Here is a 14,835-nt window from a genome sequence, read left to right on the forward strand (position 1 = left end):
GCAAAACGGTTGTTAAGTGAATCCGTCTTCCCCATTGACTTTGTTTGGCAGAAGGTCACAAAAGGGATCACATGACCCTGGGACACTGCGACCGTCATAAATCGGAGTCAGTGGCCAAGTGTCCAGATTTTGATCCCGTGAGCATGGGGATGCTGCAACGGTCGTAAGTGTGAAAGACAATCACAAGTCACTTTTTTTCAGTGCCGGTTAAACTTTGAATGGTCACTAAATGAATTGTTGTAAGTCAAGGACTACCTGTAACCCCTTTTCTAGGTTAACACAATAGATGGGACTGTAAATGGAGGGGAAATATAGGGCTACATAAGAGACAAATTACATAAATGAAGGAATGAAGGAATGAACCAACAAACGAATGAACAAACGAATGAATGAATCTAACCGGATTTAACCCAGACTACCTTGGTCTGATGTGCAAATGAAGCATTAGGTTGTGAATTGATTGTGTGCTGCCTGGGGAATTCTGGGCATTGAAATCCACATGGCTTAAAGTTGCCACTGGGTTAAGCTTTTAACTAGCCAAATTTAACCGATCCTTTTCTTTAGGTAAACCATTGATATAAGTGCCTGTCTTTCAACCGATTGTGGACGGCTCCCAATTAAAAATTAGAAGACACGTAAAATGGGGTTGAAACTATAAAATTAACAAATAATGTATTGCAATTATAAACCCTCTTTAGCTCTTTCCTTAACAATGCCCACTCAACCCGTAACTTGGTTAACCCGTTTTCTGGCTCCCTGCAATACATGCAGCCATCCAATGACTAAAAGGTGGCTTTGCAAAACACGCTAAGACCCAATCCATGTGCCAAGACTCACAAGCCCAGGCTGGCTGATGGCAGATGCCTAGCCTAACTCTGTGGTCGGCAAACTGCAGCTCGCGAGCCACATGCGGCTCTTTGGCCCCTTGAGTGTGGCTCTTCCACAAAATACCACCTGCGGGCGCGCACGCACAGTGCGATTGGAACTTCGTGGCCCATGCGCAGAAGTCGGTTTTCGGCCTGGGCGAGTCTATTCTGAAGAAGTGGCATTAGAAGAAGTGGGGGTGTCTTGCGGGCGAGAGACGGGAGACGGGAGACGCGGCGCAGGTGGGCCATGGGATACGCAGCGTGGGAGAGGCGCACGCGATTCATGCACGAGTTGAGTCAGCCAGTCAGTCAGCAATCTCCTTGTGCAGTGGTTAGTGCTAGTCGCATCCGCCAATCACGCGCGGGTGACAAAAGTAACTACTCGGAGCATAAAGTTACCTGTATTTTTCCAACCAGCTGCAAATCCTACAGGTATTTTTGTCATCAATTTAAGAATTGTAATTATTTTGTGTTGGTGGCTTTATTATTATAAAATGAAACATTTTTTTAGGTGCCCTGTTTGACATGGCTACAAAGAAGAAGCAAAGAAAAACGGAAGACGAAAACCATGAATTTAAAGTTGAATGGACCGAGACTTTCGCGTTTGTTCAAAACTTAAATGGCCTTCCGACCTGTCTCATTTGTCAGGAAAAATTGGTGCATAACAAGAAATCAAATTTGGAGAGACACTTTAAAACTAAACACGTGCCATTTAGTAGTAAATATCCTGTCGGTGATGCAAGGAAGAAAGCAGTTGAGGAACTTCAGAAGAGTCAAGAAAAATCAAGTTCTGTATTTGATTACTGGATTCAATCTTCCAACAATGTTAATATTGCAAGTTTTGTGGTTAGTCAAAAGATTGCTAAGAGAGGAAAACCATATACAGACGGCGAATACATAAAAAGTTGTTTTATAAATGCATCCGAAGAGCTATTTCGGGATTTTAAGAACAAAGCCGATATTCTAAAAAAAATTAAAGAGTTACCATTGTCTGCTAAAACAGTGAAAGACAGAACAGTCAAAATGTCTTCGAATATACTGATTAAACCTCTTAATCATCACCAATTTAAAGGATTTTTAGTTGAAATGGAGAGCGAGTACGCCGATCTTCTGCTGCATAACAAGGTACGTTGGTTATCAAGAGGAAACGTTTTGAAACGTTTCGCTTCCTTATTAACAGAAATTAAAGCATTTCTCCATGAGAAGGGGATTCGCTATCCAGAACTAACGAACGATCAGTGGATCCAAAAATTTTATTTCATGGTAGATATTACGTCTCATTTGAATCAGCTTAATCGTAAACTACAGGGGAAAGGAAACACCATTTTTTCGATGTTAGAAGAAGTTATTTCATTCGAAAACCAATGATCTCTTTTTGCTCAAGATTTTGAAAGAGAAACTTCGATTCACTTTCCAAGCCTGTTGAAACATCGCTGATGCTGATCAAAAGTATGGTAATGCAGAAAATCTGCAACAGAAGATTGAAAAAGAGATTTTAATGGTACAATATAATTTCACAGAATATGCGATAAGATTAAGAGGTTTGCAGGAAAATAATAGAGAGGATTTAAGGAAAATATCTTCTGAATTTCTAGCTGGGATTCTAAAGGTTCAACCTGACGAAGTGTTTTGTAGGATTGACAGAGTTTATCGAATTAACTCCTGGATTGCCAAGCAAAGGCAATTGCCTAGAGATGTGGTGATTTATTTTACAGACAAAGAAATTAGGAATAATATCGTGCAAAATTCCTTCAATTCTAATTTGCAATTGTATGGAAGAAAGATTTGGATTTACAAGGAACTCCCACCTAAGATATTGATGGAAAGGAAGAAATTTGGTTTTCTGGTGAATGAGTTAAAAAAGAGAAATATCTCATTCAGGTGGGACGCCCCAGTTGGTATTATATTTAGATACCAAGGAGAAAGATATCAGCTAAATACTGTTGAAAGAGCGGAAGAATTTTATCAAAATAGGTTGAAAATGAACTTAATATCTTCAGGTATAATACAGGATAAGCAGAAGGAGCCGGAAATAAAGGTAAAATATCGAATTACAGAGACTGTACTAGATGAATTGCCTTTGGATTTATTGGATACCCCAGCTGGACTATCTACAAATTTGAGAGAAGTGGCATCTAACATTAATGTGATGACTTATCAAGGCAAGGATAAGTATGGAAACCAATTAGGGGATGTACAAGGGATAAAAAAGAAACATGAGATACAAAAACAAAACCAACAAGACCAATCTACAAAGCAGAATAAAAACCGACCAGATGATACACAATTTGTAGAAAGGAAACCAGGATGGAAACCAAACCCACAAAAAGAAAAGAAAAAAAGAAATAGGTGGCATAAAAATAGAAATTTCTAAATTAGGCAACAGTGAAGCCAGTGACTTTAAAATATGAATGATTATGTCTAAACACAGAAGAGGCGATGTATTGGTTAATATCATCCTGAGGATTGTGGCAGATCTCTGCATGGCCGTAATTTGGGGACGTGAAACGAGCCTTAAACTGATGGATTTGAATTATCCATTTTGGAATTTCTTTTTGTGTTGATAAACATATTATATTATCTTGAATTACAAGGCAAGAGAATTATGCTGGGGCATGCAGAAGATCGGGTTGTTACCCACTACGATGATGGGAATTAATAATCCTGATGAAACCCACAATTATTACTATATGGAATATAATTATAATGTCACTCGGGTGGTTGTTTTTACTTTTATACATATAAGAAGATATTTACTACTGACGGGGGCAGATATGATTGAAGATCCTGAATAAACTGTTGCACCAGTAAGCTATGTTACCCGATTATGGATGTTGGTTCTACCAATCCAGTGGAAAGACCTCAAAGAAGATACTACATGGATTATAAATTTAAAGTCATTGTCTTTTCTTTTTTTTTATTTAGATATAATGGAAAATATAGACATATATTTTTAAGTAGTGTGGGCAGTGATTCAAAGATATTAAGAAATGTTGTGTATGGTAATTTTGCATGATAGTGGGTGAATAAGCTAGTTAGTAGATTGATTAGTCTAAGAAAAGGGATTTTTAAGTGATATATTTAGGGGAGTGGAGGAAATGGATAGAGTGGAATAAATGTTAAACTAGATTTTATGGGGAAGGCCACTTTGAAATGTTATACTAATATATATAGAAGATTAAATGTTAAAGTAGGACTTATTGTATAGTTTTAAAGTGGAGAAGTTATTCTATAATGTCATAGTATAATGTCTTTTTTTTTTCCCTTTCTTTTCTCTTTTCTGAAATGTATGGATAAAGGGGGATGTTATAATATTAATAATATTTTTAGTAAGTAAAGGTCAATATCTAGAGGAGGGAGTAAGTAATCTGTTATGAATTAGGTTTTTTTTTTTTGTTATGAAGAAGTCACAGGGGGGGATGGGTGGGGAGGGGGGGTTAGGGAGGAGGAGGGAGAGGGGAAAAAAAAGGGGGGGGAAATTTGTATTTGAAAACTTTTTCAATAAAAAAAAAAAGAGTAAATTGAGAAGTTGTCTTATTGATGAGAACCTGGAATCGTGCCTAAAATTAAAAACAACATACAAACCTGACTTACTCAAACTTTCCAAGGAGATGCAAGGCCATTGTTCACATTAGTGTTTGTCAGTCATTGTCATGATTTAATTTTATGGATATTGTAAGGTCAATTGTAAGGAATTTAATTTTATCAATAAATAATATCGTTGTTAAGTATGAGATCAAGTTTTATTCAACGTACCTATAGTTTAACTAAGACTTAAAACTTTAAGTAAAGTTTATTAAGTTAATTTTAGGGAATGTTGTGGAGTGAAAGAAGATGTAGTGTCGAGGAGATGGTTTGGACATATAAAGAGGATGAACGAAAGGAGATAGACGAAAGAAGTATACAGGACGAGTGTGGATGGGAGAGATGGAAGGGGTCGACCTCAGCGAACGTACCTCCATCAGATTGAGGACGTTCTTAGCAAAGGCCAGTTTAGGAGTACCCTAATTAAGTTAATAACAATGTACCTACCTATCTAGTTTAAGTTTAACCAATTTGGCTCTCCAAAGAAATTTCAATCGTTGTACTGTTGATATTTGGCTCTGTTGACTAATGAGTTTGCCGACCACTGGCCTAACGGATCCACTTAACGTGAGAAACTCAGTCTTCAAATGACCCCTGGCCCTGAGAGGTGCCAATACCAACGGCCAATTCCAGGCATCTCTGCCCAGGCAAACGACCGGGGTCTTGGTCACGCCACAAGCTGTGCCACCCAGTGCTCTCCTGGGCAGTGCGCATCCCTGGGCTCCTGGCAGCCCTTGGAGTCCAACTTTCTCACCCATTTTGCTCATGATGAGGTGGTGGAGGTGGTAGGCGGCCTCTGCGGACGTCTGGCCAACTTCTTTGCTGGTGTCGCCAACGTGCAGGCCCAGCAAAGCCACCAGCTGTCCCAGCAAAGAAAAGTCACCTGTGGGCTAATGAAAGGAAGCAAAAAGGAGGGGAAAGATGAGAAGGGGGGCTCATGAAGGTTTCAGCCAACTGAAATCAGAGCATAGGAACCATAGCACCACAGAATCCTAGAATCCTACCTTTTAGAATTCTAGAATCACAGAATCTTAGAAACATAAAATCTTAGAATTTTAGAATTATCCAATATTTGAATCTTAGAAGACTAGAATCATAGTCATAGATTCATAAAATCAGTGAATCCTAGAATCTTTGAATAATAGAATCTTAGAATCATAGAATCTTTGAATTTCTAAATCATACAATCTTTGAATCTCTGAATCTCTGAATCTTAGAATCTGTGAATCCCAGAATCATAGAACCTTAGAATCCCAGAACCTCAATTGCTGGAAGGGACTGTGGAGGTTTTCTCCTCCAACCCCTTCATCAAGCGGGACTCCTTATATCCTCCTGGTCACATCCCAAAGATGCTTTTTCCAAAAGGCAGCAGGACTTGCTTCTTTTTCTTCCTTTCTTTGAAAACATCTCACTGCGCATCCCAAACGGTGACTTACGTCGAAATTGACGTTTTCAGAAACGAACTTCAGGAGGTGTCTGATGCTCTTGATGGCCCTCTCTCTCTCGTGTCTCTTGGGAGATTCAATCCAGGGATTAATGTGCTGCCAGGAAAAACAAAGGAGGAGGAGGAAAGGAAGAATTTGTGATTCACAGTTGGAAGAGCCACAGAAGTTGCCAGGACTGGGGAGAAAATCTAAGGAGCTCAACAAATTTGAGACATTGGTCAATTGAGGTCTATTTTAGACTGAAAACTAGAGTAGCAATTGAAGATTTCTGGAATACAACTAGTCTTACAACAGTTCATTTAGAGCCGTGGTGGCACAGTGGTTAGAACGCAGTATTGCAGGCTAATTCTGCCAACTGCCAGAAGTTCAGCAGTTCCATCCTGATCGGCTCCAGGTTGACTCAGCTTTCCGTCCTTACCAGGTCGGTCAAATGAGGACCCAGATAGGAGAAGAACCTGGGTCCTCATTTAGAGAGGGCTGTAAACCACGGTGAAGCGGTATGTAAGTCTAAGTGCTATTAGTATTTAGTCACTGTTCAAAGTTACAATGGCACTGAAAAAGGGACTTACGACCATTCTTCACACTTATGACCATTGCAGCATCCCTATGGTCACATGATCAAAATTTGAACACTTGGCCAATGACTCATCTTTATGACGGCTGCAGCATCCCAGCTCGGTCCCTAAATGAATGGCTGTATGTCGAGGACTTCCTGTATAAGTAGTCCTTGACTTACGACCAGAATTTGGGGTGCTTACCAAGGTGGATGTTAGGCGACTTGTGACTGGCTTTATGACCTTTTTTTGCCAGGGTTGAACGAATCCCTGTGGTCCTTAAGTGAATAATGCAGTCATTAGCCGAATCTCGCTTTCCCCGTAGACTTTGGCTTGTTGGAAGCCAGTTGGGCAGTTCGCCAATGGTGGTCAGGTGACACCCCCCCCCCCCCAGGATGCTGCAACCATCACAAATACAGGTAGTCCTCGACTTATGACCACAATGAGTCCAAAATTTCTGTTGCTAAAATGAATCCCATCGGCATCGACATAATCTGCATCGGTCAATTGCAGAAGGCAGCTTTACTCGGAACAGCTGCGAGGCTCTATGACAGGGGTGTCAAACTCGATTTCATGGAGGGCCGAATCAAGGTTGTGTTTGACCTCGAGGGGGGCGTGGCCGAGGTGGGAGTGGCCAGCTCAACGTCTCTCGTGTCAGGGGCACCTGTGGACTTCCCTGAGACCCTCCCTCACTCTTATTATCATCTCCTCCCTCCCTCCCTCCCTTCCTCCTTGCCGTGGGACAAGAGAGACACGAATATCAGAGAAATAGTGGAATAGAATCATTAGTGAAAAGATGCCAGAGGAGGGACAAAACAAATGTAAATGACAAAAATGAACATCATTTTTTAACTATTGAAATGAGTTCAATTGAATGGTTGAATTGTCCCATGGGACGAGTTGTCCACCCAACAGCCACATTTGCCTATCCCGGGTCCTTGGGAGGGGCTCGACAGCTGGACAGAATCGCCAAATCCAGCCTAAACATCTGGCTGACCAACCCCGAGAAAGAATCACTCTTTACCGTCAAGACATCCTGCAGGGAATCCAAATTGGGAGCCTCGGACAGCAAGGCGGTGAGCATGGTGTTGCAGGTGGTCACCATCTGGTCATAAAAATCCTAGAAGGAGAAAAAGAATATCTAAAGGAAGAAGTGGTGTAAAGGAAGAAAGAGGAAGAAATCCAGGGCTGGGGAATTTATGGCCCTTTTAGGACGACTGGTGGACTGCAACGCCCAACAATCCTGAGCCAGCCACGGACTTCTGGGAGTTGAAGTCCACCCTTCTGCAATCAACGGAGTGGCCCGTCTTGCAGGGCTGGTTTTTCTTCCAGAGTTGGAGGAAATGCTTTCTCGGCTGAACACGAGGAACAAAAGGACATTGGGCTCGATGGATGGATCCAGAGTTTTGGAGGAGATTTTGAATCATGCTTATTTCCAGGTGGATCTCAGATGGCTTGGCTCCATCTGGACTGCTCACCTGAGTTTGAGCTGGTTGTCCTGGGCCGTTCACGTTCAGTTTTGTCACCAGGTAAGCCGGCAAGGAAAACACCTTCTGGATGCTTTTTCTCACCACTTTAGACCTCATCTCGGAGTTCAAGGGGGGCTTCATACGGCTGATGAAAGACGAGAAAAGAGGAGGAGGGTGAGAAGATCATAGACTCATTAGGCTAAAAGGGACCTCGGAGGTCTTCTACTCCAACCCTTGCTTGATGGTCCTTAAACCATCCCAGTCATATGGTTGTCCCCTCTTTTCTTGAAAACCTCGAGGGATGGAGCACCCCCAACTTCTGGAGGCAAACTGTTCCACTGATGGATTGTTCTCGGTGTCAGGAAATTTCTCCTGGATCTCTCTTTGATAAGCTTCCATACATCGCTTCTCATCATGCTCTCAGCTACTTTGGAGGGGAAGTTGACCCCCTCCTCTCTCTGAGAGCCCCTCAAATATCAGAACTCCCCTCATCATCCTGGTTGCTCTTCCCTGCACTCTTTCTAGAGTCTCAACATCTTTTTTATATTGTGGTGACCAAAACAGGATGCAGGATTTCTCTCTCTCTCCCTCCCTCCTTCCTCTGTCTCTCTCTCTCTCTCTGTCTCTCTCTCTCTCTCTCTGTCTCTTGGCAGGTACATACCTCATGCAGGTGATGGTGATGATCGCTTGATGGAGATTTTCGATGGACAAGGGTCTCGCGGGCTCATCTTCAATGACTTCCTGAAAAGAGAAGGAAACCCATCTAAGAAAGAACCTGAGATATGGCCACCCTCCAGCTGGCCCTCTTCCCAGCCCTACGCTTTTTCTGGTTGACACAGGAAGTCCCCAGCTTACAACTGGTCACTTAGCCACCATTTAAAGTTTTGAGGGATCTCTTCAGGACTACTTATGACCCAGATGCCAAGTTCCGAGAGGCGCCCCTTCCTCAGCGATCCTGTGACCCCATTTCGGTCACTTGGCCACCAGCTTGCATTGATGGCAGTTTGCAGTGTCCCGTGACCATGATTTAAGTCAGGGGTGGGTAACTGTGGCCTCTTGATGACCTATATAAAATTGGGAAGCCAGATTCCCTTAACAGCCGTGCGATTAACTGAACGAAAATGATTCGGCTAACAACGGTGGCAAGACAGGTCGTACAATGGGCAGAATTCCCTTAACAAATGTCCCACTTAGCAACAAAACCTTTCAGGCTCCATTGATTGGCATTCAATTCGGTTCAAATTCACTTCCAAAAAGAAAGACGCCCAGGAGCACCTGCCTCCCCCCCTCTCCCCACTTACAACGATGTTTGTGACCAGTTCCTGTTTCTGGGGCAAATCGAGGTCTTGCCTCCTGCTGTTGGCAACAGCTTTGGTGATCATGATGATGGACCTCATGAAGGCTTTCTTCAGCCCTTCGTCCTGGAAAACCCCAGTGGGAATGAAAAGAAACCAGAAGGAAGAGGATGTATTTATTTACTGAAACCTTTACGTAGCCGATTGTCTTTGGTTGAACTCTGGGGGCCCCCAATCAAAACATCACTGGACACTCTGGGTTCTAGTCCCACTATAGGATGAAAGGCAGCTGAGAGACTTTGGGCCAATCACCAGGAGATGGTGAGTTCTAGTTCCTCCTTAGGGAAAAAGGCCAACTGTCTTTGGGCCAATCACCAGGAGACTGTGAGTTCAAGTCCCGCCCTAGGCACGAGAGCCAGCTAGGTGAGTTGGGGCCAGTCTCAATCCAAAACACGTCACAGAGTTGTTGTGTGGAAAGGAAGAAAGAGTGTAATGCAGGAGCGCTGCCTTGAGGATAATAAATGCAACAAGACCATAGATTCTCCTCCTCCTCCTCCTCCTCCTCCTCCTCCTCCTCCTCCTCCTCCTCCTCCTCCTCCTCCTCTCCCACAACATGCTAGTTGGGTCATGAAATGTCTTTAAGAAATCAAACAAGCTAAGGACTCCGGATTATAATTGTTCTTGTGATTAAACTCAGCATTAAGAGAAGTAGAGGGTGGAAACCTGCCTACCTTTTTCATGCTGGAATACTGATAGAGTATTTCTGAGACAATGTTGTCCAGGAAAGGCATCATGTCCTCTACTTGCGCTCCCAGGACTGCCTGGCCATAGCAGAGTATTAATGTGGTCCGAATCCATCTCTCGGAGAGAGTCTGTGAGTCCTGTCAGTCCAAAGACGAGGGGGTCAAACTCTTTCCCAAAGCACCAGAAGACAAGACAAGAAGCAATGGATGGAAACTGATGGAGCTTCTTAGTCATCCAGGTCACGGTTGCCCCAAAGGGGCTTTTTCAAAGGCAACTGGACTTTGTTTTTCCTTGAAGAGGTTTCGCTTCTCATCCCAGAAGCTTCTTCAGGTCTGACTTGGGTCAAAAGAGAAGAAGCTTTTTGGATGAGAAGCGAAATGTCTTCAGGAAAAAACCAAGCCCAAGCCTTTGGAAAAAGCACCTTTGGGTCTACTCGAGGTGTTTGTTGGGGCAGCTCCTAATCTTCTCTAGCCTTATAAAATAGTTCTCCAGGAGATGGAGATGGAGAATTTCAGCACCACCTACATCTACGAGATCTATGACCAATCTGAGGAGACCTGACAGCCTGGAGCCTAAGTCCTTCTAAGCACATTGGACTTTCCTTCCCAGAATCCCCCAGCCTCCTTCTGCACTGAGTTTCAGACCTTGCAACCCCATCCCTGGTCTTACCTCAATGGGGGCTTCTACTGCAAACGGTCCTTTTGTCTGCCTGAACTGGCCAGCCTCCTCCAGGGCCACCAGAATCTCAGGCAGGTGGCAAAAGGATGCCATTCGAATGGATTCCGAGATTCCCTAGGCAAAGCGATGTTTGTGAATTAGGACATTTATTGATTTATAGGTTCGATTTAGATGCCGCCCTTTCTCCGGAGACTCAGGGCGGCTTACAATGTGTTAAGCAATAGCCTTCATACTTTTGTATAGACCTGCTTAGTAGGTCTTTTCCCCCCCCAAAGCGGTGTTTTTTTTAATACAAAGTCAGCTTATTGCCCCCACAATCCGGGTCCTCATTTTACCTACCTCAGAAGGATGGAAGGTTGAGTCAACCTTGAGCCTGGTGAGATTTGAACTCACAGTAATTGCCGGCAGCTGGCAGCTACGTGCTACTTAACAGCATTTTAGTCCGCTGCACCACCAAGGCTCTTATTTGCACCTAACCCTTTGTCTTTACCTTCCGCTTTCTCCTCCCCTTCTCCACCTCCTGCTCCTCCTCCTCTCTGCAAACCCCAGGCCCTTCTAGCACTGATGAAATTACCTAGCTGGGTAATGAAATGTCTGCAACAAAACAACCAAGCACAGAGAGCACCAAGGACCCCACAGTCCTCCTCCTCCTCCTCCTCTCTGTAACCCCCATTCTCTTCTAGCACTGATGATGTTACCTAGCTGGGTCATGAAACATCTACAGGAAAACAACCAAGTTAAGAGAGCACCAAGGACCCCACAATTCTCCTCCTCCTCCTCCTCCTCCCTTCACCTCTATTCTGCAAAACCTGTTCTCTTCTGGCACTGATGAGGTGACCTAGTTGGGTCACTAAACGTCTGCAAGAAAACATCCAAGCTCAGAGAGCCCCAAGGACCCCACAAAGATGGAGGTCTCAGCCCCCGCAGGCATCCCACTGCCACTCACCTCTCGGTCTGTTTCTTCCTGGAGTGAAAAACTTAGAAGGCTTTGGAGCTGTTCCGTCACCAGGTCCTTCTGTGTTGAGTTTCGCAGTTTAACGCCATAATATTTGTAGAGGCTAATCTGAAGGTGGGAAAAAGAGTCCGTGAGTCCTAGGGAGCTCCACCAAACGGCCAGGAAAAGGAAATATAGGAGAAATTAGGATCAGAAAAGGACTCCGTGTGGTCAAGCACACGGAAACTGGTCCTGGGTGACCTGATCGGGGAGATGGGCAGCATACGAATCTAATAAGTCAATAATTGCCATTTTGACTTTCTTCTTCTTCTTGAAAAGCTACTTTAACCCCCCTCCCCCATCCCCATAGGTGCCCTTTGCTGATTCTCTGTTTGGCCGTCCTGAGATCCTTTATGGTTTCTGTGGAGATCTGGCAGCTTCATCTTTTTACATGCATTAGCTCTCCGTGGTGGATTGGGACAACTTGCCATGGCCCTCTTGGCTTGGCCAACTAACCATGGCCAACTAGCCATGGCCTACTTGCCGTGGCCAACTCACCAGGGAACAAGAGTTACACTAATAGCAGGGTTCCAATACCTCAAGGGTTGCCAAAAAGAGGAGGGGGTCAGCCTATTCTCCAAAGCACCCGAAGGCAAGACAAGAAACAATGGATGGAAACTTATCAAGGAGAGAACCAATCTAGAACCAAGGAGAAACTTCCAAACAGTGAGAACAATTAACCAGTGGAACAGTTTGCCTCCAGAAGTTGTGGGTGTTGCATCACTGGAAGCTTTTAAGAAGAGATTGGACAACCGTTTGCCTGAAATGGGAAAGGGTTTCCTCCTTCAGTAGGGGGTTGGACTAGAAGACCTCCAAGGCCCCCTTCCAAGTCTGTAGTTCTATTATTCATTGTCTGTCTAATATCGAGGAAATGGTGGAACAGAAGCGTCAAAGAAAGGAGGCCTCAAAGGAGGGACAAATGAAACATAAACGACAAATGTTAAAATGATTTTTAACATTATTGGAGAGAACGGAATGGTTGAATTAACCCGCGGTGAGTCTGCTGTGGCTCGTGGGCAGCCACGGTGAGTTGGCCATGGCAAGCTGTCCTCTTCTGATGTTGCATCTAAGATAACTGCGGCCCTAAAAGTGTAAAACCTCCGCATATTTACCTTGTCTTTAGACAAGACCTGGGACGTGCTTTGCTTCTGGTCGATGGGCGGCAATGCGCTTGTTTTCCTCCTGGGCAGTTTGTGGTCTGAAGGAATCTGCTTTGCCAACAACAACAAGAACAACAAAAAAGAAGTTGTGAGAAAGTGAAGGAGCAGAGGAAGGAACAGCTTTCTGTGTGTTTCCAAGGGGAGGATTGGTTTCCCTTCTGCGTCCGGATGCATATTATAAGTAATTTGACTTTTCTAGCTGGGACAGACACGAAGCACGTAACAAGGACCATCCGGATTGTATCAGCTGGAGCTGAGGCAGCTTTTGAGATGAACGGTTGGAAAATCTCTGCCACAAATTGTGAGAACTTGATTTATCACCATTTATTGTTGTGGCCCTCCAGCAGCCGAATCAGAGGAGGAGGAGGAGGAGGAGGAGGAGGAGGAGGAGGAGGAGGAGGAGGAGGAGGAGGAGGAGGAGGAGGCGTGGGAGTCAGGGCCAGCATCAAGGCAACCTGAGAGCTCCGAGGGGGAAGAGGGAATGGGGCTGGCAGAGAGAGAGACAGAGGAGGAGCCTGGGCCATCCGTCAGCCCTCAGATGGTGAGTCAACAGACCGCAGGTCTGGAGGTGGATGAGGAAGAGGAGGAACATCTGGGTCCAGTGCCTGACGCGCGGATACACAGAAGGCAGAGGAGAGGAGAGCAGTGGAAATCTATGGGCCGGTCCTTGGGACAGACGAGCCACCACTGCTAGCGAAGCCCCCCCCTAGCTCTGGGGATAAAAGGCAGGGGGCGGAGATGAATAGATGTGGCAGACAACGATTCTTCTCCCTGCCGGATGGACTTGTTAGCCTGTGGTGGGAGAGAAACTTTTTGTCGGGGCTGCTGGCTCTCCTCATAAAGGAATCTTTGAGTTCACTTCAGAGGGTTTGTCGTGTTTGGGTCAGAACATTTATTTACTGACTGTTCGAAGTTATAAAGGATAGTTTACAACTGAAAAAAATGGACTGTTTCTCACACTCAGGACCATTTCGCATTTCCGTGGCATGCAGAGAGCTTCCGGTCCCTGTTGTTGCTGCCCAGCATTCAGTGCCAGACAGTGCAACAGGGCGGATGGTTGTCTTGTAGGTCTCAGATTTAAGATGGGTGGCCATTCGTCTGTCCAGTAACACACTGGTGAGTTCTCGCCAACGTATCCAGGCTGCATTCTCCTTTGCTCTCACCTCGCCATTGATGTCACCATTGACATTGGAGGTGGGATCCCAGATACCAAAAAATGTCCACCTGCTTTAGGTTTTCTCCATTGATTTGAAGCATTCCAGGGGTGGTGACAGTCCCTAAGTATCCTGTCTTGATGTTGAGGTGGAGTCCAAAATGGTTGAGGCAATCATTCCATGGTCGTTCCATGATCCTTCCAGCAAGGACCCCCTAGTTCAGCAAATTCTCCATAACTACATTTGTCTACTTTTGGGATAAATGATCTCCACCGAGGCAGCCCTGGCTTCTGGACCCTCTCCACGATGGACCTCAGGGCCCACCGCGACACAAACCCAGCTGCTTACCTGGAAAGGACGAAGATGGTCCAAGATGGTCTCTAATATTTCTCTCTCGTCCATGAGATCCAAGATTTCTTTGACGGGTCTGCCTTTTAATGGCTTCCTGCTCTCCCATAAATTTTTGAAAGACTCGTCAGAGAGTTCTGAGAAGAAGAGACAGACAGAGATTGATGGGCAATTCGACAGGACAAGCCTTCTCAAAGCAGAGAGAGACAAGGAGTGCGTAGTGGATCACCAGGCTGAGCCTGAGGGAGGGGTCAAACGTGTCATAAGTCTCGAGGCCCTGATCTTCCTGTCCTTAGACAACCATCTTATATATGGAATTGGAATTTTTTATTGCTTTGAAATTTCATGATGTTGTAATCTTATAATTTAGATCTAGCCTTTGAAAAAGGCTAAGAGGGAGGGGTCTTTCCTCACCTCTGAGGGTAAGATGTTCCCTAATACAGTGGCAGCAGTAGAGAAGACCCTCTTCCTAGGCCCCACAGTCGAAACTCTTTGACTGATGGAGTCTGCACCATAACGTCCCTACCTGATGAAGGACGATTG

At 44.7% G+C, this 14,835-nt stretch overlaps 1 protein-coding gene across 3 annotated transcripts in view; it reads right to left on the reverse strand.

Moving 5' to 3' along the window:
• Nucleotides 1–14,835, reverse strand: part of LOC148111633 (maestro heat-like repeat family member 5) — a 38,641-nt gene that overhangs the window by 10,626 nt on the left and 13,180 nt on the right. For all 3 annotated transcript variants that reach the window (XM_087881309.1, XM_087881310.1, XM_087881308.1), the window contains 11 exons: nt 14,293–14,429; nt 12,743–12,838; nt 11,583–11,699; nt 10,628–10,750; nt 9,946–10,095; nt 9,221–9,340; nt 8,581–8,660; nt 7,929–8,064; nt 7,475–7,570; nt 5,888–5,992; nt 5,206–5,341 (listed from right to left, as the gene is read on the reverse strand). In XM_087881309.1, the coding sequence (XP_087737435.1) occupies nt 5,206–5,341; nt 5,888–5,992; nt 7,475–7,570; nt 7,929–8,064; nt 8,581–8,660; nt 9,221–9,340; nt 9,946–10,095; nt 10,628–10,750; nt 11,583–11,699; nt 12,743–12,838; nt 14,293–14,429 (1,296 nt within the window). The remainder of the gene's footprint in view (nt 1–5,205; nt 5,342–5,887; nt 5,993–7,474; nt 7,571–7,928; nt 8,065–8,580; nt 8,661–9,220; nt 9,341–9,945; nt 10,096–10,627; nt 10,751–11,582; nt 11,700–12,742; nt 12,839–14,292; nt 14,430–14,835) is intronic.

Source organism: Pantherophis guttatus, chromosome 18 (assembly GCF_059756535.1).
Source record: "Pantherophis guttatus breed Tessera chromosome 18, ASM5975653v1, whole genome shotgun sequence".
In the NCBI taxonomy this organism is placed as follows: domain Eukaryota; kingdom Metazoa; phylum Chordata; class Lepidosauria; order Squamata; family Colubridae; genus Pantherophis; species Pantherophis guttatus.